This window comes from Callorhinus ursinus, unplaced genomic scaffold (assembly GCF_003265705.2).
Source record: "Callorhinus ursinus isolate GAN/ISIS: 27379988/994484 unplaced genomic scaffold, GSC_fseal_2.0 scaffold10, whole genome shotgun sequence".
NCBI lineage: Eukaryota > Metazoa > Chordata > Mammalia > Carnivora > Otariidae > Callorhinus > Callorhinus ursinus.
In genome coordinates, this window is record NW_027397072.1 from 49,314,113 (window position 1) to 49,341,762 (window position 27,650).

General features: G+C 46.7%; 1 protein-coding gene across 5 annotated transcripts; it reads right to left on the reverse strand.

Annotated features, from left to right (window-relative positions):
- SEMA4F (ssemaphorin 4F) lies at positions 1–27,603 on the reverse strand. 5 transcript variants are annotated; one of them, XM_025868321.2, is made up of 14 exons: positions 27,345–27,603; positions 24,743–24,894; positions 24,028–24,087; positions 23,697–23,795; positions 18,945–19,038; positions 8,707–8,826; positions 8,457–8,608; positions 7,629–7,807; positions 7,265–7,412; positions 6,920–7,142; positions 6,677–6,786; positions 6,420–6,580; positions 2,629–2,687; positions 1–2,383 (listed from the first exon to the last, which is right to left on the reverse strand). In XM_025868321.2, exons 1-14 carry the CDS (start codon positions 27,487–27,489, stop codon positions 1,773–1,775), a joined length of 2,313 nt encoding a protein of 770 aa, XP_025724106.1. In that variant the 5' UTR covers positions 27,490–27,603; the 3' UTR covers positions 1–1,772. The 5 variants fall into 5 exon arrangements, with proteins under 5 accessions (XP_025724106.1, XP_073753593.1, XP_025724107.1 ...); XM_073897492.1 differs by having other exon boundaries at positions 24,743–25,513; positions 27,345–27,483; XM_025868322.2 differs by lacking the exon at positions 23,697–23,795.
- Positions 27,604–27,650: the final 47 nt, after the last annotated feature.

Here is a 27,650-nt window from a genome sequence, read left to right on the forward strand (position 1 = left end):
TACTGGTATAGATAGTGCTTTATTGTTTACATGTTTTCCCATTCAATCCTTGCAGCAACCCTGAGGTAGGTATTACTATCCCCACTTTACAGATGAGTAAACCAGTGTTCCTACTTAGATTACTTGCTGAAAATCATATACATGTTAGTGGCAAAGCCACTGGTAATTCCAAGCCCAAGGGGACTCTTTTGAATAGTTCACAGGCTGCTGCCAAGGAAAGTAGAGCTGAAAACTTCAACTTGGAAGGGCTGGATCATTCACTGGAGCCCAAGGGGGTCCCTTACCAGGGATGAACGAGGCACATACACAGGGCAAGACCAGAACTGAGCAGGAGACTCCTAGAGCATCTGGGAGCTGTGAAGCAGGAAGAGGTCTTTATGTTTGGTAGGAGTTGATAGTATCTTCAAATACACGCAGAGCCCAGCTTCCAGAGACCGGAGAAACAAGAGGGCATCCAGCGGCTGTGAGTCCAGAGGCTGACCACAGGGAACGGATGGTGGGGCAGGAAGAACTGCCGTGAATGGCACTCCCTCAGCGTGACCACTGGGTGGCGACCTCGAGGCATGGTCCTTTAGCTTTGTTAAGGCCTTGAGAAGCTGATGAAAGCCATACCCACCCACCCCATCCCCCATAAAAATACAGACACACACGTACAGACAACATTTTGCATCGATTTCAGGGAGTCCATGGACCCCAGGTGGAGAACTTCTGACTTAGGGCAAGGGTGTCAACCTGAGTAAAGTCACTGATACAAACCTATTTTTATGCAACTTGTATTTCCTATGACTGTTCCCCTTTTGTTGTCCCTTAATACTTAGAATGTTGTAAAGTTTTTTTAACGGGAGCCGAAGAAGGGGGTTCCAGCCTATACTCCAGCCAGAGAAAGAACAGCTGTGTGTGGCAGTGGTGGCAGCCGGGAGGCAAAAACAAAGAAAATGATGGGGTCATGTGTACCGCTGTCCCTCCCACCCAAAAGGTCACTTTGGGAGTTTTTCCTCTACTCAAGAGAAGGGTTGTGGGAGGTGATGGGGACAGGGTGGTGGTTTGTTTCCTTTTAGAAAGGAAAACCATTCCTTCACTGGCTACAGAGTCTGAAGTTCTGCAGGCAATGCCTCATTCCCATCTTCCCCCATCTGACCCCCCAGGGGTACACCTGAGCACCGGGCCTGACCCCCCAGGGGTACACCAGAGCACTGGCCCAGTCATGCATGCACATGTGGCCAGGCCTCCCACAAACACTTGCATATTGACACACACTCTTTCATGGAAGAAGGGCAACTAACTGGGTTGGGAGACATCTCAGGGCAGAGATTTCATGTTGCAACACGGGGATCATGCACTCCCCACAGAGAATCCGATAAACTAAGAGAATGAACAAAAGGACTTAATGCACACTAGCCCCCCACCAACTCTAGTGCTCTTCCTTCCGGCCAGGGCCTACCAGAAGGCAAAGTCAGAGCTATGTCCTATACCCCATCCCCGAAGAGAGGAGGCCAAGGCTGAAGGGGTCGCAGCGGTTCAGAGGGCAGAGGTGGGAAAAGTCCTGATTCACTGGAGACAGTAGCTCTGGTCTCTCATGGGAATCAGGAAATCAATCATAGGCTTGGCCCCGAGCCCAGCCAGGTCCCAAAAGGGCAGACACAGAAGTCTAAGGGATGACGCAAAGACCAAAGAGAACTCAGAGCCCATGACCGTCTTCCAGGCCCAGTACCCCCAGCATCTCGATGGTCGTCCCCCTCCAGCAGTCACCTGTGCACTAGTGGTCACTTGCCCTAGATGGACGTTTCATCACATGTGGCTAGAGGAGCCCCAGTAAGCCGAATGTGGGCTGGGCTCGGGCAAGGATCGAGCAGGAAGGGTGGAGGGAAGCCACCAAAGCCACTGCCCCTCTTGGCCAGGGCCAGGGGCAGCCGTTCATCTTCAGGAGAAGGTGAGGGAGGGTCCTGGCTGTAGCTCGTCGTCCCAGACGGTGGGGCCCCTAAGTCCAAGCCCACCTTGTCTCTAGCCAGAAGTTCCCTCTGTCGCCGTCGCTGCTGACGCCGACCGATCAGAAGGAGAGTCAGGGATGCTGCAAGAACCCCCAGGAGAAAGCCGGCCAGTCCAGCCCCCACTGTGTGGGCCTGACTTGGGGGGGCCCGCTGGCTGCCCCACACCAAACTGTAAGCAGCTACCACACGGGCCGCCCCACCCTCCTGACATTCGCAGGCATAAGCACCCATAGCGCCTGGGGTTACCACCACCTCTAGCCCATCCCGCCGAGGGGTAAGTGCAGTCACTCCACTGGGCTGGTGCCACACACAGGATGCCCATGCTGAACTTGGGGAACATGGCAAGACCACATGTGCTGCTGTAGCCACGGGAACTTCAAACACTACTGGGCGTTCTGCAGAGAGAGCAAAGACATGAAAGGTGGTAATGCTACCAGCTGGGATGTAATGTAGCGGACTGTAGCAGGATATCAGACACAAGAAGGAGCCATGGGGACAAAGATAAAACGGAGATTCCCAAAGACAGTAAGACCACGGGTCACTGGCTGCCATACCTTCCAATTTTTAAAGTGGGTCCCAAATGGACAGCGTTCTAGCCCCTTTCACCCACTCCACCCACATTCCCCTAAACCATACAGACCTCCGGGCTCTTTGGGACACAAAGAAGAGACATCTGCTGACTCTATGTCTTGGACCAGCCTGTATAGAAGAGAATACTTGGTAAATCCAGTGTCAACATCCCCTTCTACTTTGCTCGGCACCAAAGAACATTTAGTAATGTAACGGGCTCATAGCTCCCATCATTTCATAAATATTTCTGAAACTATCAGTCAACATTCTCTCTGATAGTCAAACTATCAGCCTCATCAATAAAATTTCCCCCAATACCCCTTTTGCTCCTCATGACACTTGCCATGTCAAATTCTACACATATTTCCAGCAGACCACAGAGAACTGAATTAGCAGTAAGTCTGTTGGAAAGGTGTTTGGAGGATGCTTTTAAAAAACTCATATGAACGTTCCACGAAATGTATCTGGGTATCCACAACCACAAGATTTCTCGGGGCGGGGGGGGACATAAAAACTACAGTTAACTTGTTTTCTATTAAGAGAGAAAACTTCTGGGCACCTGGGTGGCTCAGTCAGTTAAGCGACTGCCTTCGGCTCAGGTCATAATCCTGGAGTCCCAGGATCGAGTCCCGCATCGGGCTCCCTGCCCAGTGGGGAGTCTGCTTCTCCCTCTGACCTTCTTCCCTCTCATGCTCTCTACCATTCTCTCTCTCTCTCTCAATAAATAAAAAAATCTTAAAAAAAAAAGAGAGAAAACTTCTTTTCTATAAAAGTGAATCAAAATTCTGTGAGGGAGATGACTTTTTGTTTCATAAAAGCGGCTCACCTCTATGTAGGAACTTTCTCTCTCCAACACCTATGGATGTCTATTAGCCTCTAATGGATCTGTTTCAAACCACACAATCCTGCTACTTCCAGGATATGGGTGGACTGTGTGTGACACAGGGACAGCAGTACAGACTGTTCACTCTAAACTCCGAAACCACTCCCCAGAGGGGGACCTCCACCAAGCTACCTCCACTGATCTGAACACACAAAATCTCAACCAAAGACAGACTCTATTTGAGTGTGAATTCCTTGCACATGAATTAAGGCCCCTGAAATGAGCTCCAAGACTGGTATGAATACATTACAGTCTCCTGGGTAAAACCAAGGTCACTTAGTCTGGCTGAGAGTAGGGAACATGGGAAGGCCCTATGAGCAGCTATAGCCACAGGAACTCCAGTCTGTTTTTCTCGCTTGTATGAGTTGAGGTGTGGAGGACAGAGTGCATAGAAGTACCAACATGGTGGGGCACCTGGGTGGCTCAGTCGGTTGGGCATCTGACTCTTGATATTGGCTCAGGTCACGATCTCAGACTGCTGGGATGGAGCCCCACACAGCTTGCCTCAGGCTCTGCACTTAGTGGGGAGTTTGCTTCTCTCCTTCTCACTCTCCCTTTGCCCCTCACCCCACTCGTGCGCATGCTCTCTCACTCTCACTCTCAAATAAATCAATCAAAAAAAAAAAAGAAGTACCAACTTGGTAATTTCTTGAATTACCAAGAAATATACTAGCATATACACATACCCCACACCCCACACATACATACATCTTAAGAGGCTCAAGTACACAGTATACACAAGAACAATGAAATTCTTATTTTAATGGGTATTAAAACAATAAAGCACTTGCCTTGTCTTAGACATTTAAAAGTTCTCCCAAGAGAAACTACCAGATCAACATTCTTAATGAAAAACTGATTCCCAAAACAAATACTTTTACTTCTAAAATATTGGTAACCTTATGGTTCAGTAGTATGTACAAATATATTATAAATTAACTGGGCTTCAAAATAGGACATCTCAAAGTCAGTTTGAAAAAAGTATTTTCCAAGCAATTGATCAAAAATGTTTCATTAAACGGAATCTCACCTAAAACTTAAAAGACTTAAGAAACACATCAATCAATTTCAATCGATGGACATTATTTGGATCCTAACTTAAGCAACTATCTTGAAGTATACCCAATTGAGATAACTGGAACATTGATTGGATGTCTCATGACATTAAGTTTATGGTATAATAATGATAATATGGTTTTGTCTTATTTTTAATTCCACCTGCGTTAAAGGTAATATACTACAAGATTTATGGATAAAGTGATAAGATGTTTGAGATCTGCTATAAAATAACTGGGAGTGAGCAAGGGTGTTGGTGAAGCAAGATTGGTCAGGAGTTGATAGTTGTGAAGCTGAGCAAGAGATGATAGGAATTCACTGTATTATTCTACTTCTGAATGTTTGAAATTCCTTATAATAAAATGTTTTTTAACAGAGTCCTTATTGCAGGGGGCGCCTGGGTGGCTCAGTCGGTTAAGCGTCTAACTTCAGCTCAGGTCATGATCCCAGGGTCCTGGGAGCGAGCCCCGTGGTGGGCTCTATACTCAGTGGGGAGTCTGATTCCTTCTGTCCCTCCCTCCTCTCATGCTCTCTCTCTCAAATAATAAATAAAATCTTTTTAAAAATTTAAAAAGAAAAAAGAGAGAGGGAGAGTCCTTACCTGGTAGAGATACATATTGAAATATTTCAGATGAATATGATGTCAGGGATTTGCTTCAATGTGATATATAATTTTAAGCTAGCCCCTGAGGGGAAAAGAGATGGTCGGATCCCCCAAAAGTCAAAAGGAAACCAATTAAGAGGTTGCCAGAGTAATCTGGTCAAGAAGCGATGATGGCTTGGACCAGGGTGAAAGCAGCAGGGAAGGGGGAAAGTGGCTGTGGACTGAGGATATGACAGATGGAGCTAGAGTCAGTACTAACTGCACGACAGCACAGGCAATTCTGGCTTGGGTGGAGGTCCCTTTTTTGCAATGATGAAAAACAGGAAGAGCATGTGAAGGAAAGAGGAAAACAATGGTGCATGCTAAGACTTGCTCAGCTTGAGTTGCTTGTGAAGGGAATATCAGGTAGGCGGTGAGATAGGGAATCCCACAGTTCAACTAAAGACACATCAGTGGTGGTCGGCGGCACTCAGTTGGTGTTGAAGATAACGGGAATGAGATCACTTAGAGAGTGTGTGGAGGTGTAAAGAGAAGGACTGAATGAACCCTGAGGAGTACCAACATTCAGAAGTGGGATGGAAAAGGAGTCAGTAAGGGAGACAGACTGGTGGGGAAGGAGGAAATCCAGGAGAATGCAGAGTCAGAGAAGGCAAGAGGCTCAAGTATCTCAAGGAAGTTAGGAGGGAGCAGTCAACGCTGCAAACACTTCTGAGAGCTCTTGTAAAATGAAAACTGAGAAGTGTGGGCAACCTGGAGGTCAGTCACATGGTCAGGGCAGGTCCAGCAGAGAGGCAAGGACATTGATGAGGCAGCACCAGATGGACAGACACACGAGTCAGTATGCACTGACAAATGGACACACAGTGACACAGACAGAATACACACACACACAGATAGGGCAGCACTAACAGATGAGAGACATTTTTTTTTTTTTAAGTAGCTCCACATGGGGGCGCCTGGGTGGTTCAATCGGTTAAGTGTCCAACTTGATTTCGGCTCAGGTCATCATCTCAGGGTTGTGAGATCCAGCCCCACATCAGCCCTGCACTGAGCGTGGAGCCTGCCTGGGATTCTCTCTCTCCGTCTCCCTCTGCCCCTCCCCGACCCCTCGCTCCCTACTCACGCTCTCTAAAATTAAATTAAATTAAATTAAAATAAAGTAGGCTCCACGCCCAACATGGGGCCTGAACTCATGACCCTGAGATCAAGAGTCACACGCTCTACCGACTGAGGAGCGGATGAAAAACGGACACAAACATGTGGATGGACCGGTGCCCTGGGACAGCAGCAGGCAAGAGACGGGCACAGCAACACTCACCCTCCATGCTCCCCAGCGTGGGCCACACATGCATCCAGCCGGAAGCTCCAGGCACAGACAGGGTCTTGGGCCAGAATGCACTCTGAGCAGCTCTGGAGACGGCCACAGTTGGTTGTGCTCACTTGTGTCACTTCGGTACGGGAGCCCACCAGGAGCCAGCTCTACAGAGTGAGGAAAGCAGAGTATGCTGGATCTCCCAGACCCCAGCTCTGGACTCAGATGTACCCCCACCAGACTCCCCCAGATCTATAACTCACTTGATACAATTTCATACTCTCAACTGGCTGTGGCCCCGGGAATAAGGCCAGATCCTCCAGGACGCTGAGCTGGGCTCCAATCCGCACTGCTCGGTGGAGGTGTCCGTCCTCTAGGAAGCAGACAAGTGGTAAGACAGAACTGTACCTGTGCCTGGGGACTCTGACACCTGTACGTAGGGGACCCGCTCTGTGACAGGAGCATGTGTGCACTGGATGGGCAACTCGGTGAACTATTGAACATACCTGTCCCCAGGTAGAGCACATCGTACTCTTTCCCTGAGAGGCTGGTCACCCTGTGGGCCACAACTCTGAGATAGGCTGTATCCGTAGTGACGAGCAGGGGATGGTCATCCGTTGGAAACACTGGCCTGTCCATAAGAGGGTGGTCCCGGATGAAGGTGAGCACACGATCAGGCAGGGAGAGTGATGAGCCAAACTGCTGGAGCTTCATGTTGTTGTTGATGCACTAGAGGAAACACAGGGTGGGTGACAGTTTCCCAGGGGCCAGGAAGTGTCCGTGATGCTTAGTTGGGCCCTTTCTCTCCTGCGGCCATGCAGGCATGAAGTGAGAAAATTCATCCCCCTCACCTCTCCAGGCCTGGGCTGGGGTACATCGTTGTCCATGACAGGCAGTCCCCTGTTGCAGTCATGTTTCAGCTCTCTGAAGGGACCACTCAGCACTGTCCGAATGTCCTGTGGTCGGAAGGCACAGACAGCAGAGATGGCCGCCCCCTCCCTGTAAGAGTCACAGGTTGGAGCCAGATATTTGGAGGGAACTAGGGAGCAGCAACTCATCCCTGTCAAATGAGAGGACCCATGAGAAATGCAGAGGGAGCCATGCAGCCTGCTCCAGGGAGAGCCCAACCCCTCTGGAGCAGATAGCACTGATGCTGTACCCATCCCCCATGTATCTCCCACCCTGTAACTCTCCCCCACACCAGGCCCCCCTCACCACTGGGAGGAAAAGATGCTGTAAAAGATGGGGGTCTCCGATCCGTGCTCAGGTCGGAGAATGGCCACGTCCTGCAGGATGCTGGAGGCCCGGCCATGCTCAGGCCCTGGACATAGCAAGTCAGCCTTCAGAAATGTCGTCCATCTGTGCTGGAGGGTCTTCCGGCCCCCAAGGTCCCCCTGGGGTGACAAGCACATGGGAAGTTCTCTTTAGAACAACAACATTGTGGGAGGCATGAGGACACCAATATAGATTTCCCCCTGTCTTCAGAGCAGACACGGACAGATGGGAAGACAGATGCACAGAAATGCAAGGATGGAGATACAGAATACTGCAGGGGATAAGGAGATCTGGGGCTGGATGGGGTCACAGTAACAATGACAGTGACTGAGTTCATTGCGTGCTTATGAAATACCGCCCTACATGCTTTCCATAAGTCACCTTATTAAGTCCTCAAAACAACCCTTACAGCTAGAGATCATTAATATCCTCATCTCACAGAAGAGGTTCAAAGATGCTAAAGAACCTGCCCAGAGTCACAGAGGCAGGAACTGGTGGAGCCAGGACTTGAACCCAGGACTAGCTCTCAATAGTTCCTGCCTTTGACCTCTCCACTAGTCCGCCTCCTGGGGACAATGTGTCATAAGGGTAATTATGGGGGTGAAAGGCCAGAGCCCTTTCCCCACACTCCCCAAGCTCCCAGAAAAGAAGTCAAGGCAGAGGGAAAAGGGAGACAGAGGAGAGATGCAAAGACAGAGGCCCAGAGAGGCAAAGACAGGACAGGCAGAGCAGAAGGGGACAGGCAAACAGAAGGGACAGTGGTCTCACCGCACACACACGGGCCACCCGTGGCACCTTAATGCGCTCATATGAGTCAAATGCTCGGGAAGTCTCCGTAAAGAAGAAGTAGATCTCATCATCTCCGTCTTCATCCCCCCACTCGGCTGGGCTCAAGGCCACGGCTGCAGCAAAGGCTGGGGCTGGGGAGACCAGTGGCCTCAGATACCACAGACGCAGCCTGGGGCCACCCGGCCTCAGCCAGCTCTGTTCCCCAGAGCACCCTTCCCCCTCTCCCCACCGTGAAGCCAGGACGGCAAGGTCTCTGTCCGAATCCAGTCCTCGGCACGACCCACAGCCCGGGAGATAATCGGCTCCGTCCCCAAGTAGTTTCTCACAGTGGCGACATAGAGGACACCCCCTGCAGGGCGACAGGGAGGAGACGGGCTGTAAGAGACGACTGAGGGGAACAGAGGGGGTTGCAGGCAGAGCAGGGGATGACACGGGGGCAAGAACCCACAGGAGCTGAGCGCCCACTGCATGGTAGGCACCGCCAAGCACCTGACAGGCAGCATCTCACTTACAGTCAACGTAGACACAAAGGGCTCCAGGGTAGAAAAGGCCACCCATGTTAAGGGAGAACCGCCGACATGCTAACGTGCAGGAAGGAAGAATAAGGGCTGCCTTGTGAAAATCAGGCTTTGTCTGTTGGCTTGTTTGTTGTCGTTGTTGTTTTAGGGCCACCTCTATCCCCTACCGTACTGATTACTCCGTGACTCTCCAGGAAGGGGGTTCACTTCTCAGCATACCCCGGTCTTACTTCTGCTCTCCCACTCTGGTCCATGTCTGAGGGAACTGGTGCTCTTTCTGACTGGGGGGTGGACACTGCTTCAGGACAAGTCACAGCTTTGGGGTATACCATCATCAATTGGGGAATTGATCAAAACACAGATTCCTGGGCCCATGGCCCAGCAACTCTCACCCAGTAGTTAGGGGATGGCCCAAGAACTAAGTTTCAAACAAGCTGTCAGAGCTACCCTCATGTGGGTGATTCAGGACCTCACTTGGAGGAACACCAGCCTGGGGGATTAATGAAAGCTGCACAGGCAGCTGGAGGAAGCAATGAGGAGGCAGAGCCTCCCTCCTGGTACAGTGCAGGGGCAGAGGTGCTCTAGGGATGGTGGGGACTGGAGAAGAGAGAAGTCCCAGGCGCCAGAGGCAGGAATGGGAGGTATAGCTCTGTGGGAGGAATCTAAGACAACCACAGCCACCCTGTAACACAGACAAGGGCTCAGACACGCCTTGGAGAAAATTACTTGGGGGTAATAGAAGGTCATGAGCCCCCCAGAGGAATTCTGAGTATCCCAGGAACTCTGGAGAGAACAGAGTGGCATTCCTTCACCACCTACTACGTCCAAGCTACTGTGCCATGTGCTAAGCACATCACTGCCTCCAAGAGCCCCCATTTGAGTCTGGAAGACAAACGTGTGCTCAGATACCAGGAGACATGGACTAGCAGATATGTGGGGGAGCATAGAGGAGAACCCAGCCACATATAACCGGGGGGAACAGCATCCAAGAGGTGACAGCTGAGCCAGGACAGAGGAAGGAGCAATTTGCCAGGGGACCGGGCTTCAGAGAGGAAGACAAGCAGGTGGGGAAGAGAGGAGCCATGTTCGGGGACATGGGGCACTCCCTGTGGCCGCAGCTCTGGCACAGGGGACTGCTGGGTTAGTGAGCAGAGACGGAGCTGGAGGTGAAAAGGTGGGCACCCACTGTGAAGAGTCTGCTCTGCCGTGCCACGGAGTGTGGACTTTATCCTACAGGTAAGAGTGAAACTGCAGATCTTCTTGAGGAAGACAGGGACATGATCAGTTTGGGGTTTTAAGAAGATAATGCTAGTTATAAGGCCATTCACACAATCCAGACAAGAGTGGAGGCCAGACCTTAGGTAGCAGCACAGAGAATAAAAGGGCTGGGGGAGAAAGAATAGAATAGAATAGAATAGAATAGAATAGAATAGAACAGAACAGAATAGAATAGAAGAAAAGAAAAAGAAAGGAAAAAGAAAAGAAAAGAAAAGAAAAGAAAAGAAAAGAAAAGAAGAGAAAAGAAAAGAAAAGAAAAGAAAAAAGAAAAGAAAAGAGGGAGGGAGGAAAAATAAAAGGACTGGACTGGGGGATATTTCTGAGGCAGAAACAAAAACAAGATTTGAAAATTAACTGAATATGAGATGTGAAAGAATGGAATAAAATAATGTCTTTAAGGTCTCTAGCTTATAAAATGGGTGACAGCAGAGGGTGATACTGTGAGCAAAGCCAGGAAATGACAGGAGAAGGCCCATAAAGGAGGTAGCTGGGACGTCAGATGTGGAATGTGCTAAGGTTGAAGTCCCTTCAGGACATCTGGCTGGAGACACTGGAAGGCAATCAGACAGAAGGGCCCAGGCAACAGGGCCAGTCAGGCAACTTGGGAGTCAGGCTTAAGCCACACCATGAATGTGATAGCCAGGGAGAAAGAGGAAGTGAGGAAAAGGTCCCTGGGAATACCACCGTTTAAGGGGGAAGGCTACTGAAGACAACCAGGAAAATCAAGTCAGAGAGGCTAGAGAAGCAAGAGAGACTGGTGTGCTAGGAGGTGGTGCAGGGGAGGCTCAGCAGGAGCCATGGGGACTCATGCACCTTGAAGGAAGCAGTAGAGTAGAGCCACTCTGGGGGAAGCATGATCATCCTGGGGTCACAGATGCTTGAGCAAAGTTGCTTGTCTCAGGTACTGGAAAAATAACCACTATTTTAAAAAATACTTCATACAAAGCAAAAAAGGGTCAGAAAGCCTCTGAGGGCAGCAGCAGAGGGTTAGAGATGCTCTTGTGGGGTGGGGAGGGGAGACTATTCTATCCCTGGAGATTATAAAAAGAATCCAAGTGTTCTGTAGCTTGGAAGGCCTGGCTTTGGACCCTAAATACTTATAAGTAGTATGATCTTGGGCAAATTAGCTTCAGGTACCTCAAACGTAGAATGGTGATAATACCACCCTCCACTAGGAGCAGTGCTGAGGGTTAAATGCGATACAAACACACAACCCACGTAAGGCCTGGCGCATGGCCGCCATTTGATGCATGTGAGTTGAGGCTCCTTATGAAACCTCAGGGACCACAGGCTTGAGTTGTTGCCAGCAGGTAGGGAGAGGGGTGGGCTATAAAATGTCACCCCATTCCCTCCCAGAGTACTTCAGGAAGGAGAAAACCAGGTTGAGGGCAGGGCATAGTCTGATAGCACATGGAGCAGCAAATAAGCCAACCGTCTGTACTTCCAAGGCAGTGGGAAAAGTTGATACAGAAGCCAGAGTTACAGTGAAAAATCTCCCTACGAGCATTGTACACAAAACACTCTAAAACCAAAACTCAGCAGAAGCTGTGTCAATGGACACCCTGAGAATGGAGAGAGATCTGTGGAGGAGACAGTTATGAATATTTGGGAGCATGACTTGGTGGCGGGAGCAGGAGGAGCAACAAATATTTTGTAAGGACCCAGCAGTGGATGGAGGTAAAAGGTCCCAAAAGTTTCTAAGGGATCAATGGGGACAGACAGCAACTCCGGGGCCTAGAATTGCTGAAGAGCACACTCACTCGGAGTGAAAGAGCAGCGGGAGGGGTCAGACACTTTGGGGGGAAGTAGCAGGGTTCCAGGTATTCCAGGAGTACCAAGGGGCTTGCAATACACACACATACACACACGCACACGCACACGCACACACACGCGCCCCAAGAAGGAACAGCAGCATCACAGTCATGAGGACAGGAGGACACAGGATCACCACATGTCCTAGATTCTCCAGGACAGCATCAATTTCAAATATTATGTTGCATTGCTCATATAATAAAATACCCCTGTATGTGCAATTGTTGGCAAGTCAGTACTGAATGGATCAATTCAGTAAACATTAAAACACACGTTTGCTATTGGCAAAAGATGACGTGCAAAAGAGAATGATGCCCAGTGCTGAATTCAGTGAGCAAACTGGTTAGAAAAAACACACCAGGTATACCCTAACCCTATTTTTTTAAAAAAATACATATATGTCTGCAGACATAGGAAAGATTGGAAGGAACTACAACTCTACAGAGTTACTGACACATTTCTGATTAGTGGAATTACAATGATTTTCATTTTCTCCTTTCTACTTTTTTGTACTCACTGAATGTTTGTTGTAGTTACCATCTTTTAAAAGCTTTTATAACCCCCCCCAAATTAAGGTATTTTTCACTTTGGAAATATCGAGGGAAAAAAAAGACTGAAAGCCACAAAAGACGAAGAATCACAACCAAAGAAAAATCACAATTCTGTGTGGAAAGAGATCTCTCATCGCCCAGGTGTAAAGCCTGTGACATAGTCTTCCCAGACGTGTCAGCAACCCAACGCTGACAGCCTTGCGTACTCCACAGTAGTATCTCACTCCACCCTGGGGTTCCAATTTTTCACTCTGGTATCAAAACGGTCACTTCTAAAGAAGATTTACAATAGGAATAATCATTCATTAGCTTTAAAAAAAAAAAAAAGGATTTTAAACGTGACCTGGCCTTCCTTCCTGCACTCCCTTTTCTTCACACAGTCAGAGCTTTGCAGGATAGATAGCTCCTAGCCTAATATTCTCCATTTCCTTATCTAAGGATTAGGCCAGCTACTTTTTTTTTTTTTTTTATATAACAGCCTATGATGGGGACATAATTAGATAGCTGGAGATGCAGTGTTTATTCTACCATTTCCTCTGTTGATCACATAGGATTTCTGTCTTGTTTCAGTGTGTGAATGCTAGTCTTGGGGCAAACATTCCTGAATTTAAGAGGTAGGTTTGACCCCAAAATGCTGGCAGCACCCGGTACATCTGGGACATTTGCAGTGCCTCTTGTCAGAGGCAGTAATCGCAAGATGCAATGAGATCAAACAGAGAAGATAAAACATAGGATAGATTCCCTAAGAGAAAGAACAAATACTCCCTCCTTCTGCTCTTCCCGATAAAAGCCCTATTTGTTATAGGATGTTGATAGGGAGAACCAAAGATGACTGACTGCTGTCTCCAGCTGGGTTACTTGGGAGGGTAACAGCACTGTGCACTCAGAGGAGGGGACACTGGTGGTGGAGCAGGGTTGGGGGACGTGAGTGAGGATGATGAGCTTGGTTTGGGACATGCTGATATTGAGATTTCTGTGGGACACCTATGTGGAAATGTCTGGAAGGCAGCTGGATATGTGGTCTGTAGCCCCAGATAATGTCTGGGAGGCATCAGAACGCAGTAGAAACAAATCTGTGAGGCTGGTTGAGACCACAACCACATAGAATGAGAAGACAACAGGACCTTGAGAGGGGGTCCAAGGAACCCCAACCTTGAAAGGATGAGTGGGAGACAAAGACCCTCCAAAGGAGACAGAAGGAATTGCCAGTGTTCTTAGGCTAATGTGAACATTATCGTTAAAATATCTGCATTTTTCCAAATTGGAACAGTGCAAAAAGAGACACTGAGAAAATTCTGTTAATTTTATCTAAGTGCAGGGCGCCCGGGTGGCTCAGTCGTTAAGCGTCTGCCTTCAGCTCAGGTCATGGTCCCAGGGTCCTGGGATCGAGTCCCACATCGGGCTCCCTGCTCCACGGGAAGCCTGCTTCTCCCTCTCCCACTCCCCCTGCTTGTGTTCCCTCTCTCACTGTCTCTCTCTCTGTCAAATAAATAAATAAAATCTTTAAAAAAAATTTATCTAAGTGCAGTAAAAATAAATGCCATATTTGAAGATAAGATTTCTGAGGCTTTTTCCTAAATAAATGCAAGTACCAATAAACACATGGAAAGTTGTTCAAACTCACTAATGGAGATGCAAGCAAAAATATATAAAATTGGGCTCTGGAGGAATCACTGTATGTTTATTAACTATTTTACTTGGGACTGACAAGGGTGCAATGAGAGAGGTCCTCTTGCCAATGCTGGCGGGACTAAGTGGAGTGCAATTTGGCCAAATCCACTAAGTACCATAAAAACTTTACACTGGTGGCGCCTGGGTGGCTCAGTCGTTAAGCGTCTGCCTTCGGCTCAGGTCATGATCCCAGAGTCCTGGGATGGAGCCCCACATCGGGCTCCCTGCTCCACGGGAAGCCTGCTTCTCCCTCTCCCACTCCCCCTGCTTATGTTCCCTCTCTGACTGTGTCTCTCTCTGTCAAATAAATAAACAATATCTTAAAAAAAAAAAAAAAAACCTTTAGACCCTTTGGCCCAGCAATTCTACTTTCTGGATTGATTCATATGCAATTAATTAGATTCATGTAAGGGATTTACATAAACATTTATGCGAAAGGATTTCTTCTGCATTATTTATAAAAGCAAAAATTTATTTTACACTTTGAATGTACAATTATATGGGAATAGACTGTGCTAATTCAAGTGATGGAAGAGTATGCAATCACTAAAAATCATGTTTTGAATACTTAATTCTATGAGAAAATGTTCAGTATACAATATTAAATGAAATATGTATGATAATTCCAATGTATTACAAATATGCACACAAACACAGTAGAAGAAAATAGTCGAAAATAGTAATAGGGCTACCTGGTAATGACTGAATTACAATTAGCTTTTCACTTCCTTCATTATATATTTCCATATTTTCTCAATTACCCACAATGCACACTGTAATTTTTATAATTTAAAATAAGAAATGCTCCTGCTATTACATTCTAATCAATATTTTCATTACTAAAAGCTCCTCTTTTTATTTCAAAATAGCTCTATAATCCTCAAGGACATTTTTACAGATCCTAACTGGGAATTTAAGTTCTAGTTCTTACATAATGTTGTCACTATTTTCTATACTGCTATTTTCTTTCTTTTTTTTTTTAAGAGTTTATTTATTTATTTGACAGAGAGAGAAACAGCAAGAGAGGGAGGGAACACAAGCAGGGGGAGTGGGAGAGGGAGAAGCAGACTTCCCACGGAGCAGGGAGCCTGATGCGGGGCTCGATCCCGAGACTCCGGGATCACAACCTGAGCCGAAGGCAGACGCTTAACGACTGAGCCACCCAGGCGCCCCAATTTTCTATGCTGCTATTTTCAAAACAAAGGGGCAGCAGGGCATAATAGATCAACATTGAAAGCTCCAACTGAACACTGGCACATATGGCAAGTTTAAAGAAATTTAAATTATAGCCCTATAAAGTACGAACTTCAGAGGAAAATGTATAATATTGGTATTGACTGTGATTTGGATTGAAGACAGAAAGAGACATGGAGAAGTCAGCCATTCTAAATAGTTAGAAAGTGACTTCTGATCATTTCCATCAATTATCAGATGAAAGGCAACCTGAATTTCATTAAATGGAAAAAAAAGAAACTTGAAATCCTTTTGAAAAATGTCTTTCCTTTTTGAAAATGTTCTTTGTCATACAATGATCTTATTTATGAAATTTGTGTTCTTAAGCCACATGAATTCACTTGCTGACTGGAACACAGATTACATGCAGAAGGTTGAGTATAAATATTATTACTTGAAACAAAGAAAGTCAGGGTGCCTGGGTGGCTCAGATGGTTAAACGTCTGCCTTCGGCTCAGGTCATGATCCCAGGGTCCTGGGATCGAGTCCCGCATCGGGCTCCCTGCTCCTTGGGAGCCTGCTTCTCCCTCTGCCTCTCTCTCTCTCTCTCTCTCCTTGGGAGGCTGCTTCTCCCTCTGCCTCTCTCTCTCTCTCTCTCTCTCTCATGAATAAATAAATAAAAAAAACTTTAAATAAAAAAGAAGAAACAAAGAAAGTCAAAGTAATCAATTAACCTTAGATTATTGTAATTAAGAAGTCATTTTGTTGATAAAAAAATTATGTAGAATCAAGAGACAGCTGCTAAAACTGGTAAATCTTTCTTAATGACCCAATGACTGGCTCAGAGTTTTGCCAAAGATGTTTGATAAAAAGCCAAGAAAACTATTGACTAAATTGTTCTATGCAAACATGTATGACTATAAACAAGGTTTCATCAATTTCAATTGCAGATGAATGATAAAAATGACAAATCTTGTATTTACTAGATTTATAGTTTATGTTTTCTTTTTCTTTTTTTAAGATTTTATTTATTTATTTGACAGAGAGAGAGAGACAGCGAGAAAGGGAACACAAGCAAGGGGGGGAGAAGCAGGCTCCCGGCTGAGCAGGGAGCCGGATGTGGGACTCGATCCCAGGACCCTGGGATCATGACCTGAGCCGAAGGCAGACGCTCAATGACTGAGCCACCCAGGCGCCCCTATGTTCATTTTCAAAAACTCTGTTATTTTATTACTTTTCAGAAAAGGGAAGTCATTAACTGTATGACTAAGAGTGATTTAATTTGTATAGCTAGCTTTTAAGACTTTTCCTATAACGCCATGGAGTAAGAAAAAAAAATTCACTGTTAGATCTTGTGTCCCAATTTTTGTTTTTCATAAAATGTAGTCCAAAAGAATGGGTAAAAATTAATTTTACAATAATGAACAGCAAAAGTCAGTGAAGAAAGAAAAAGCAGTATGATGAATGCTGCTGAGTCAACTGATCAGCTAACTGGGAAAAATAAATTTAGATCTCCATCTCATGCCATTCATCAAAGTAAGTTCCAAACAGATCAAAGAGTTAAACGTTTGGGGGGAAAACTTGTAAGAAGAAAAATTTTTATCTGCTCTCTAACTGGAGAAGGATTTAACTTAAAGACATATATAACCACAAAGGAAAGGATATAGATTGGAACACATATCCCACCTGGTAATTAGCCCAAGAATATGAGCAGAGGATTTACCAAAGAAGAAACAAAAATAAGTACTAAAATATTAAAAATGTTTAACTACCCTAATATTCAAAGAAATACAAATTAAAACAAGGTGCTATTTTTTAGCCTCAAACTAGCAAAGATTTTTCAAAATGAAAACAATACTATTCTAGCAAAATGTATGTGAGAAAAAAGCAAAACACTTTCATTCCTGCTGATTTAGGGTGTAAACTGGTACCACTCTTTCTAAAAACTCAATTAGCAACAAATAATGAGCCATAAAATGTTCACACCCTTTGATATAGTAATCCATTTCCAGGAATCTCGAGACAATCTAAAATGAGCATAAAAATTTACGCACAAAAGTGTTCATTATGGTGTTATGGGTACTAGCAAAAACTCTGAGGTAAATTAAATAAACCTGGAAATCAAATAAACTTGTATAAATAACTTGGGACTGCTTAATTAAATTATGGTATGCTCACAGGATGGGTAGCATCATATTATTAAAAATTTTCTTCATAAAAAAATTTTAAATTGGGGGCGCCTGGGTGGCTCAGTCAGTTAAGCGTCTGCCTTCGGCTCAGGTCATGATCCCGCGGTCCTGGGATCAGGCCCCACATCAGGCTCCCTGTTCAGCGAGGGGAGTCTGCTTCTCTCTCTCTCTCTCTCTCTCCCTCCACCCCTCCCTCTGCTCCTGCTCTCTCTCTCTCAAATAAATAAAATCTTTTAAAATTTTTTTAAATTGTATAGAAATGCCTATGATAAAAAGTTACATGACAAAATTCAAAATTAAATCCATGTGGCATGACATTTAAAAGTTTTACAATATACACACACTCTCATAAAATTTCTATTAACCTGCTCGTTTTATACTATTGTGAGAAAATGGATGGACTATCTGAATTTGAAGGGTGGACCTAAAAAGACAGGCTCCATGCCACACAAATAATTCACTTTGTGGCTGCTGAAGGATTACGCAGTCATTCTCCAGAAAAGATTTGGGCATCAACTATGATTGAACCATTGCACACTTGAACTGTATACAGCTTGGTCAAAGGAAGTAAGAGCAGGAATTTAACAGTCATTACTGATTACTGATTCCTCTGAGCAACAAAGGACCCGCCAGCAAAATTTATATGTATGAGTGCAGATGCAAGTGCCCACACACATTTACTTAAAAAGCTAGAAAGAAATATCCCACAATAGTGGCAGTGGTTTTCTGATATTCTAGAACTGTGCAAAGATGGTAGACATTAGACACTCAAATTCCTTCCTCCAGTCAAACTAGTCACGTTGTCCAAGGGCTCAAGAGCCACGTGTAAGTAGTGGCTATCATTTTAGACAGCAGAGACATAGAACATTTCTATTGTCCCACAAAGTGCCTTTGGACAGCACTATTCTACAAGATTTCTATCTTCCTCTCCATACTTTTTCCAAATGTGTTACAATATGCTCTGTAGTAGATTCCTCTTATAAACGGGGGCGGGGTGGGAGGGAACACCATGAGAAAAGAAAATGAGGTTAAGAGAGCAAACACTTACACTAGAGGTGTAGGGGATGCATACTCTAGAGAAAACCCCGGGGAAGAATCTGGGGAAAAGCAGAAGGACACAGGCACTGTGGGAAGAACAGGAAGGGCTAGAAAGAGACATGGGAATAATAGGCATTGCAAGGAAAGGAAAGAAAGGACACAGTAATTCCAACAGCAGGGGTGGGGAAGGAGGCAATTACAGCAAGGAGCCACAGGTTCTGGGCTCTCCCCACTCACCAGCCATTACAGCTGCTGACCGCTGAGCTGGCTCAAAAGGACATTTCCCCCGGCCATTCTCAAGTCTTTCAACCTGCTGGAAACTGGACACATCCTACAGACCAGAAGGGGGCAATTGGTTTAGGGTCATGGAGAGGCTCCTGGTGAGAATTACAAAGATGGTCAGATGAAGGAAATGCCCAATTTCCATTCATCTCCCATTCATCCACTACCATCCCCGTAACTCCCAGTCTGCTGTTCCTGATTCCCCCACCTATTCCGGCATTTCCCATCTCTGCCATCCCCCTTTTCATCAAATTACTCCTCTTCCCTCCATTCCCCTAGTACCAACACCCACATGCCCTGCTGAAGGAACCCCGTGGATGGCCCTAGAAGACACTAAGAGGCCAAGAGGCAGATCTTTCCTCCGAAATGCTAGGGTTTGCAACTGGCTGGGGACTATATGACAGGACAAGGAGGACGAAGGGAAGAGAGGAGGCATCCGGAGGAAGGGTAAAAAAGAGTGCAGGCTGATATAAGATCATCTGAAGCCCAGGGGCTTAGAGAGAGGGGCCTCCTCCCCCTACTCTTACCCCAAAGATAAAGGACAGGACCAGAGTCAGGGATACATAGAAAGGGGGAAGGGAATCTGCAAAGTTAGCAAAGATCTGAAGTTCAGGTCAAAATTTGAGGATTTGTCAAATAACTGCCTTCTTCATTCAGGGACCACAGCAGGACTGACCTGGACAGGAGGCGAGAGATGTAGGAGTCCACCAGGGCCAGCCAGAAGTTACCTTACCTGAGCATCCAGCACTAAGACAGCTTTCAAGATAACATCTAAAAATGGAAACCGGGGATGACTTCAACCGGAGACTGGCAGGGAAATTAACTGTGGCTGGTTAGGAATCAAAGTTATGGCATGAAGAGCCAGACACAATACCTCTAGTTCACTAGGGAGGGCATATGGTGTTGCTGGAGCCTAATTACACTGATGGTGGTTGCAGCAGCCACACAGATATGTATCCCCTGAGTATAAGTATACTATGGGCCCGTTCTGACCACTCATCTATTAACTATAGTCAGGAAATAAGGTTTTGTTTTACCAAGAGAGCCTTGAACAAGGCCTGTTAAAATAAGATGTGATCTGAGGCCCCCTTAAAGGGAACACGGGGCCAAGGGAGTCTGATGGAATGAGGGACCCTACAGGGGCACAAGCATCTCACCTGTGTGGCAGTGGGAGCAGCCTAGCCTGAGAAAAGAGATGGGTGACAACTCAGTGAGAGATTACTAAGATGTCTGGGAACTTTGAACAAAGGTTAATACGTGTTGTGGTGGCTCTTCCTACCTCTCACCTGAACTACAGCAGTAATCTCCTCCTCTCCACACTGCCTAGCCTTGCCCCCAATTTGCTCTGCAGATTAATATTCCTACAATATCAGTCACCGCCTCGATAAATTTTTGAGCAAGAGAGTGACAAAATGGCTCACCATTGCCTAGAATACAAACCTGTTAGCCCAAATTACTTCCTTTCTAATACTGCTCAAAATGAACACTTTCTTCCAACCAGACCTGGATGCTTGTTATTCCCAGAAAACAAATCATGCTTTCCCATCCCTGTGCCTAAGACTACTCCCTTAACATTTCACCAAGGACTACTTTTCTCAGTGTTCAACCTCCTAATCTTTATGGGGCATCTGATATTTTTGATTCACTCCCTCCTTCAAATATTCTGTCTTGATTCTCTTGGAAGCCTACCATCCTCCCCCTATCTAACTGTTGCTTCTCTATCTCCTTTGGTTGCTTCTATTTTCCTTTCTAGTCCCTAACTGTGTAAGGATCTATCCTTAGTCCTTGTCATATATACTTCAATGACCTCACTCATTCTTACATTTCCAGTTAGACTTCCTATGCAAATTATTCCCCAAATTCTCTGAAAGTTTGATGCCTTCCAATCTCTGGTCCGTGTTTGGACTTGGCTGCTGGACTTCCTCACAGAGATGGCCTATCAGCCCCTTAAAACTCAGTATGCAAAACGAGTCCTCATCCAGTTTCCCCAAATGGCATCACTGTATTATGTAGGTTTATAATTTTTGAGCAAGTGAGGCTCCTATTAACTAGATAGGTTATGATTACTGTTTTGTCAAAATGACATTTAATTAGGGTCTGAAGGGGGTAAGACTACTCCATTACAGTCTCTGTCTGAATGCTGAGATTCCTCATTGTATCAGCAGTTATGGTGAAGGCAAGTCCCTCCAGCTGAAAGACAGAGAGCTAGGCAGGAAGGCTCTCACTGAGCTGTAGGGCTGGAATCCATCCTTTGGCTTTGGCCAAGAAGAATACAAGACAGACAAAGGACCTTCCCCAGGCGGTTAGGGGGAAAAAAAAGAAAGGATGGTCCCTGTCACATGAAACAGGACAAATGCCACAAGACACTGAAACCAGATAAGGTCTTCTCTGCTGCAGGCTGGACTAGAAGATCAGGGTTCTGGGGCAGAACCAGACACAGCTGGATTTAAATCTTGGCTCTGCCTCTGCCAGCTACATAATATTGGACATGGTACCTAACTTTCTGGAACTTCCATTCCCTTGCTTGTAAAATGGATATAAATAATACCTAAATATCACAGTGGGGTGCTAAGAACTAAATCTCGAATGTAAAGTCCCTAGTACCACGCCTGGGACAGAGTACATCTTCAACTGAGTGGGAAGTCTTGTCATTGCTATTGTAAAGTCTAGCATTTTTCTCTGTTAACTGCTAGGACTCCCTCAACAAAGCAAACTAAAATATTTTACTCCAACGTCCAATGAGCTATCATTGAATGGCAGCACTCCACATTGTCAGAGCTGGTGGGTCCAGTGCTTGAATTGCCTTTTGTAAGAACCTTTGTTTCTCTGAGCAATCAACTCTGAGTGAGTTGCTGTGTCTGGATCAGCTAGTCAAAGCTCTCACATAATAGTTATACATGGTCTCAAAGTCATCAGTCTGGGACATGAGAGGTTCAGCACTAAGGATAAGGCAAGAATTTGCTTAAACAGACAGGAGTCGCTAGGTAGCAGGATAAAACAGTAAAGGCTTGAGAGCACTGAAGAAGTCTAGAGGGCAGTCTAGTATATGGCCTGAAGAGTTAACACAGCTGATTTTGGGGGCAGGGGGCTGTACCCTATATTCTCCTACAAACAAGCCTTGACCAAAGGATGGTTCTTCATTTTATACACCTGCTAGATAGGAGAGTTCAGAGAAGGAGCTAAAAGTCATGGGAGGAAAAAGGCAGACCCCTCGCTCCACTCTGGTTGCTGATTTTTCTCAGGAATAAATAGGAGTCCAATCCTGACAAGATGTACAGAACCTTTTATGTCTGTAGAATATAACAACCATTAGGGTCCCCTCACAGAGCCAAGGAAGAATAGAAGGCTCTAGGAGACTAACTTGAAGTGATCATGTTGTCTATAAGCCATGGCACCGGTATTCACACCCATGGGTTCCCCAAGTGTGTGCAGACTGGAAAAAGACCTAAATGGCAATGGTAGTTCTACCATTACTTTCCGAGCTTTGTGAGAACTATAAGGAAACCAAACCCGCAACATCACCTGATGGGTGATAGAGATTTTCAATACCACCCTGAACTGGAAACCTTCCCAAGAAAAGGAAGCTATCCACACCATGATGGAAAGTCTTTCATCCACATTATGAAAAAGACTCAACAAAAACCCAACTAATCTCAGGGACAGCCCAGAGGGACTGACTAGGACAACAAAGCATATACAATTATAGCATTCAAAGCCAGAGATATGAGGATCGTCTTCAACAAGGAGGGGTTTGGACATACACAGTGATGAGATCTGGGTGGCAAGCAGTACTCCAGTTTGCAGAAGGGTCAAGTCAAAATCTACGGTTACGAATCAGGGCCAGAAAAGGGAGTCATTGCACTCCTCCTATTGCTCCTTGGAGCAGAAAAGGAAGCCAGTGAATACAAAGAACACGGGAGGCTTCTGACTCATCCTAGATTCTTGTCACAAGTGTGTGCTGGCAGAGGACCAGTGACTGACTATTGGATAACTGATGGGAAAAGCTGAGAGTTCAAAAACAGTAAGACCTTCCTGAGATGCCACCAGTTCCATTAACTCCAGAAGCCATGACTGGCCTAGAGATGATCAGGAGTATACATGTCCCAAGCCTGCCTGAGTGTGAGGGTGGAGATGCCCAGGGCTCCAGCAGCAATGAACAGGGCCTAGAGGAAAAGGTGACTGACACAGTGCCCACTTTGAAGGCAAGATCCAAGTACTATATTAGTGGGCAGTGACCTCAGAAGCCGTGAGAGCAGAGGGTCACAGCTCACACAGAATGAAGTTGGCAGTGGAGGTGGGAGAAGGGGGTGAGAGACAGTCACATGCTGTGGGAGAAAGAAGCAGGCATGAATTGTGCTGAATAAGAAATGGACCTAGGCTGCCTAGACAAAGCATACACAGAGCAAAGGAAACAGGAGTTACTGGCCTCTAAAGTCTCTCCTGGATTTATCCTCTCCCAGGCCTAGCTAGCATCTCTAACTCCCTTCACCATCCCTCTTCTCTCTCTACACTCTGTATACCTCACCTTCCACAGACAACCTCCCTCCCCCTCCCTTTCCTACCCCCCCTTCCGTGGCAGACAAAGGCTCCACCCTGTGAGGACATCCCTCACCCCCAATGTGTATCATGCACAAGTGTGGCCTTAAGCATGCCCCGCACCATGGTCACTCACAGAAGACCCTTCCCATCCTCCCACCCATCACTCACAATAACCCCGCACTTCGGATCAAAAGCGAAGGTGCCACAAGTGAGGAGGTGAGAGGCATTGGCAATGGCGAGAATCTGGACAAAATTGTGACATTCGTCCTGGGGGTCAGAGATGGTTAGAGAGAATCAGAAGCAGCAGGTACAAGGAAAGGCAAGGTAGTGTCAGGACAGTTAGATGCAGCTCTGGGATCAGAGATGACAGGTAATGACATGGTGTTAGAGTCCCTGCCCGGGCCCACTGGGATGGGAGCACGGCAGGGGACAGACACAGAGTCAGGGTTGGAACTAGGTCTCAACGGACACTCAGGATGGGGACAAGAGTCACACCTACCTCCTTCTTGCCTTTCTTCCTACAGTTCTGTCTGTGGGCCTCAGGCACCAACCAGTCAATCTGAGAAAGGAGGAATAATTGTTTCTCCCAGATTTTCCCCAAATTCCTCCCAAGTCAGGGTAGTTAAAACAGTTCCACGACCTTCATCAATTTGAGAACTGCAGAGCCCCCCACCCCCACCCCAACCACCACCACCCACCAATCAGAGCATTGTTTTTCAAACTGGATGTCTCCATCCATTAATGAGTAATGAAATCAATTGCTTTTATTTTTAATGAAATAGGATATATCAGAATATATCACACATAGGAGAGTAGATACTCTTTCAAGAAAGGGTTCTTCCAATACACACTTCCTGTCCTAGGTCAAAATGTATCAAATATTTCTTACTAAGGGGTGGTCAAAAAAGTTTAAAAGCTATTGCCCTAAAGAAATGTGATTCTAATGATTCCTCTGCCCACTATGACCTGAAACCTGCTCTCTGTGGCCTCCTCCCTATCATGAACCTCCCTCATAGCCTCCCCGTCACCATGACCACCACCCCATCACCCTTAGCAAAGATAACGAATATTCTATGTTCATTTTCACCAACACTCCCCCTCCCGCCCCCACCCTGTTACATATTTGGTTATTATGAACAACCCCCCCCCACCAATCCCATAAAACTATGTATCTAATCACATGCTCTGGAGTCCTCCCCACTTCCATCTCTCACCCTGCGGGGTCTCTCCCCTGAGAAGGGCAGGGGTAAAGCGAAGATGGTGTCCCGGGCGCCAACATAAAGTATATGGGAAGCAGGATCCACAAGGAGGACAGAGTAATTGTATGTCTGCGGGACAGTGAACCGCGTGAGATAGGAGTCAGCCTCTGGCAGGAAGAGAGGGTGAGAGGAGAGAGTGATATCAGTCATTGCTTCATAAGGGCTGGGTCCACAAGGGAAAAACCCAAGGGCTCAATTTCTGTTTTCTTCCAAGTACTATTTATTTAGCAGCCATGAGGGTGAAAAACAGAGCTTTGACAGGCCAACCATCTAACCTCCCCACAGAGAGAGAACTGAGAGGCCAGAATATTTAGCACACAATGCAGTCAAGTATGCTTTTTCTATAAAAATAGAACAGTTTATTAAAATAACAGCATAAATATTAAGTCTGTAATTTCTATTCATAGCAATATGATACATAATTTGAAAATACCTATAGAAGGTACAAGTAGTTTCCTCTCCAAATTTATTTTTTTTTAATCACTACTTATTAGTAACTTCTTACTTAGAAGGGGAACAATTCACTCTCTTCACCAACACTTTAGGAGACTATCCCCTGTCTCTCCCACTGCTCTTGTCCTCCCCAACCCCACCCCATTTCCACCCAAAGAGTTGGGAAGAGTACGTGCTTTGGAAACAGATCAGCCCGAGTTTAAATGTGGCTCTTTCACTTACCAGCTCTATGATCTTGAGTAAGTTACTTGCCCTGAGCATCACTTTCCTCATCTGTAAACACCAACAACCAGGCTTGTTGACAGAATTAAATGAGATGACATATGTGGAAGCAACTGACATGTACAACATGTTTCAAAATGGCTCCTTTCTTTCTTACTTAGACATGTGCTCCATATGGGCCAAACCTAAACTTCGTAACATCATTCAAAACTCTATTTAAAGATTATGACAGGGCGCCTGGGTGGCTCAGTTGGTTAAACGTCTGCCTTCGGCTCAGTTCATGATCCCAGAGTCCTGGGATGAAGTCCCACATCGGGCTCTCAGCTCATTGGGGAGCCTGCTTCTCCCTCTGACCCTCTCCCCTTTCATGCTGTTTCTCTCTCTCTCTAATAAATAAAATAAAATCTTTTAAAAAAATAAATATTATGACAAATAAGTTAGCATGACTTTACCTTCTTAGCTCACTCTGGGGCCCCTATCCCTGCACCAACACAGCTCTGGTCTACCTGCTTCATCTGCTCAGCCACCCTCAAGACAGGCAGAATGGCTCCAAGCCATTCATTCCCAGTTGTGCTGATGTATGGGGCCCCACCCACCCCATCCTCCCACAAACTCATGTCTATGCTGTACCTGCCTATTCTCTCATGTTCATTATAAGCCCTGCAACACCCAATCTCCCTTCATCCCCCGCTCTGTTTCACCTTGCTATCTAGACTTCTCTGAATTTCTGGTTATCAACCCAGGCAGGCAACCTCAATTCTATTTTGTGGCTATTGCCCCAACACAAACAAACCCCAGTCTCTGACCACAACTTTGTCTTCTGGATTTGTAGCAACCCTACATGTCACTAGTCTGAAGTTTAGACTCTATTATTACTATTACCCACTTGTGACGTTTTGCCAACAGGTTGTCCTCTCAGCTTCACTGGTTCTCTGCACAAAGTGCTAACACTCATTGTCCACTGAGAAGAAAACAAGGTCAGTGGCCATGCTCATGCCCACCTCAGGAGACAGCACTGAAGTGTGAATCACTCCAATGACCGTTTTTAACCTTGTGGCATCTCCTGGCTTCTTCCACATCTTTTGAAAGGACCAAATCTCCTTCCTCCTTTTTTTTTTTCCTTCTGAAGATTTTAGAAATCATTTAAACAGAATTTTAAATCAATTCACTCAACGGTTTCTCAACACTCAATGTAGGGAACGTGTAGAGAGAGCAGGCAATGCTGAGGAGTTAAAAGGGTTAGGATGGATCATGGATCAGAGAATGGGAGTTGTGTCTGAGCTGGGAGAGGCCTGGGAAGTGAGTTAGGGAGAGGAGGGCTACCAGAAGGGCAAAAAGCTTGCAGGGACATATAAATGATGATAAGGGAATGGATTTGAGAAGTGGGCAGATGGAAATGCCGAGCTGGAGAAGGATGGGTGGTTGGAGGAGAATGAAAGGCCAATGAGTTTGGAAGAAGAACGGGTGTCAAGCTGGCGTGAGGGACACAGATGTATGTTTGGGAAGACAGAATAAGGGAGAGAGAACTCCGAAATGGACGACCTCAGGAAACCCCCATTCCCTCCCTGGGCCTCAGTGTCCGCGTCTACACGGTGAGGGGCTTAACCCTCCCGCGGTTCTGCGAGTAAGGGGCCGCGGGGGCCTCCTGGCCGTGTCTTGGGAGCCGAGGCGCGAGACGGGAGAACGATGCGGTGGAGCAGCACCGCGTGGGAGTCCCGCCCTGGTCCTGATGGGGCGTGGGCGGCGCGGGACGCGATGCGCTGCGCCGAGAGGCCCCAGGGCGCCTGCCCGGGTCCGTAGAGAGGGTAGGTGGGTGCGGGCACCTGCAGGCGGGGCCTGGGCGCCATGCAAAGGGCTGAGGGCGAGGGCGCCCACGCCTTACCGGAGATAGGAAGAGAGGTCCTGGGCACCGAGCGGGGGACGCGGCCGGATACTGGGCCGCTCAGCATCGCCAGCAGCAGCAGCGGGAAGGGCAAGGCCGGAGGCGGCTGGGAGCCCAGGAGGGGCAGCGTGGCAGAAGCCAGCATCTTTGGCTCCGCCTGGCCGCTGGGTGGGGCGCGCCCTGCCACCTCCGCTCAGAGCCGCCCGGCCGCAGGCCTCGGCCCCACTCGGGTCTCCTCGGTCCGGTTCGTCCTGCGTCGGCCAGACGAGAACGCAACCTGGCTCCGCCCCTTCAAGAAAGGACTAA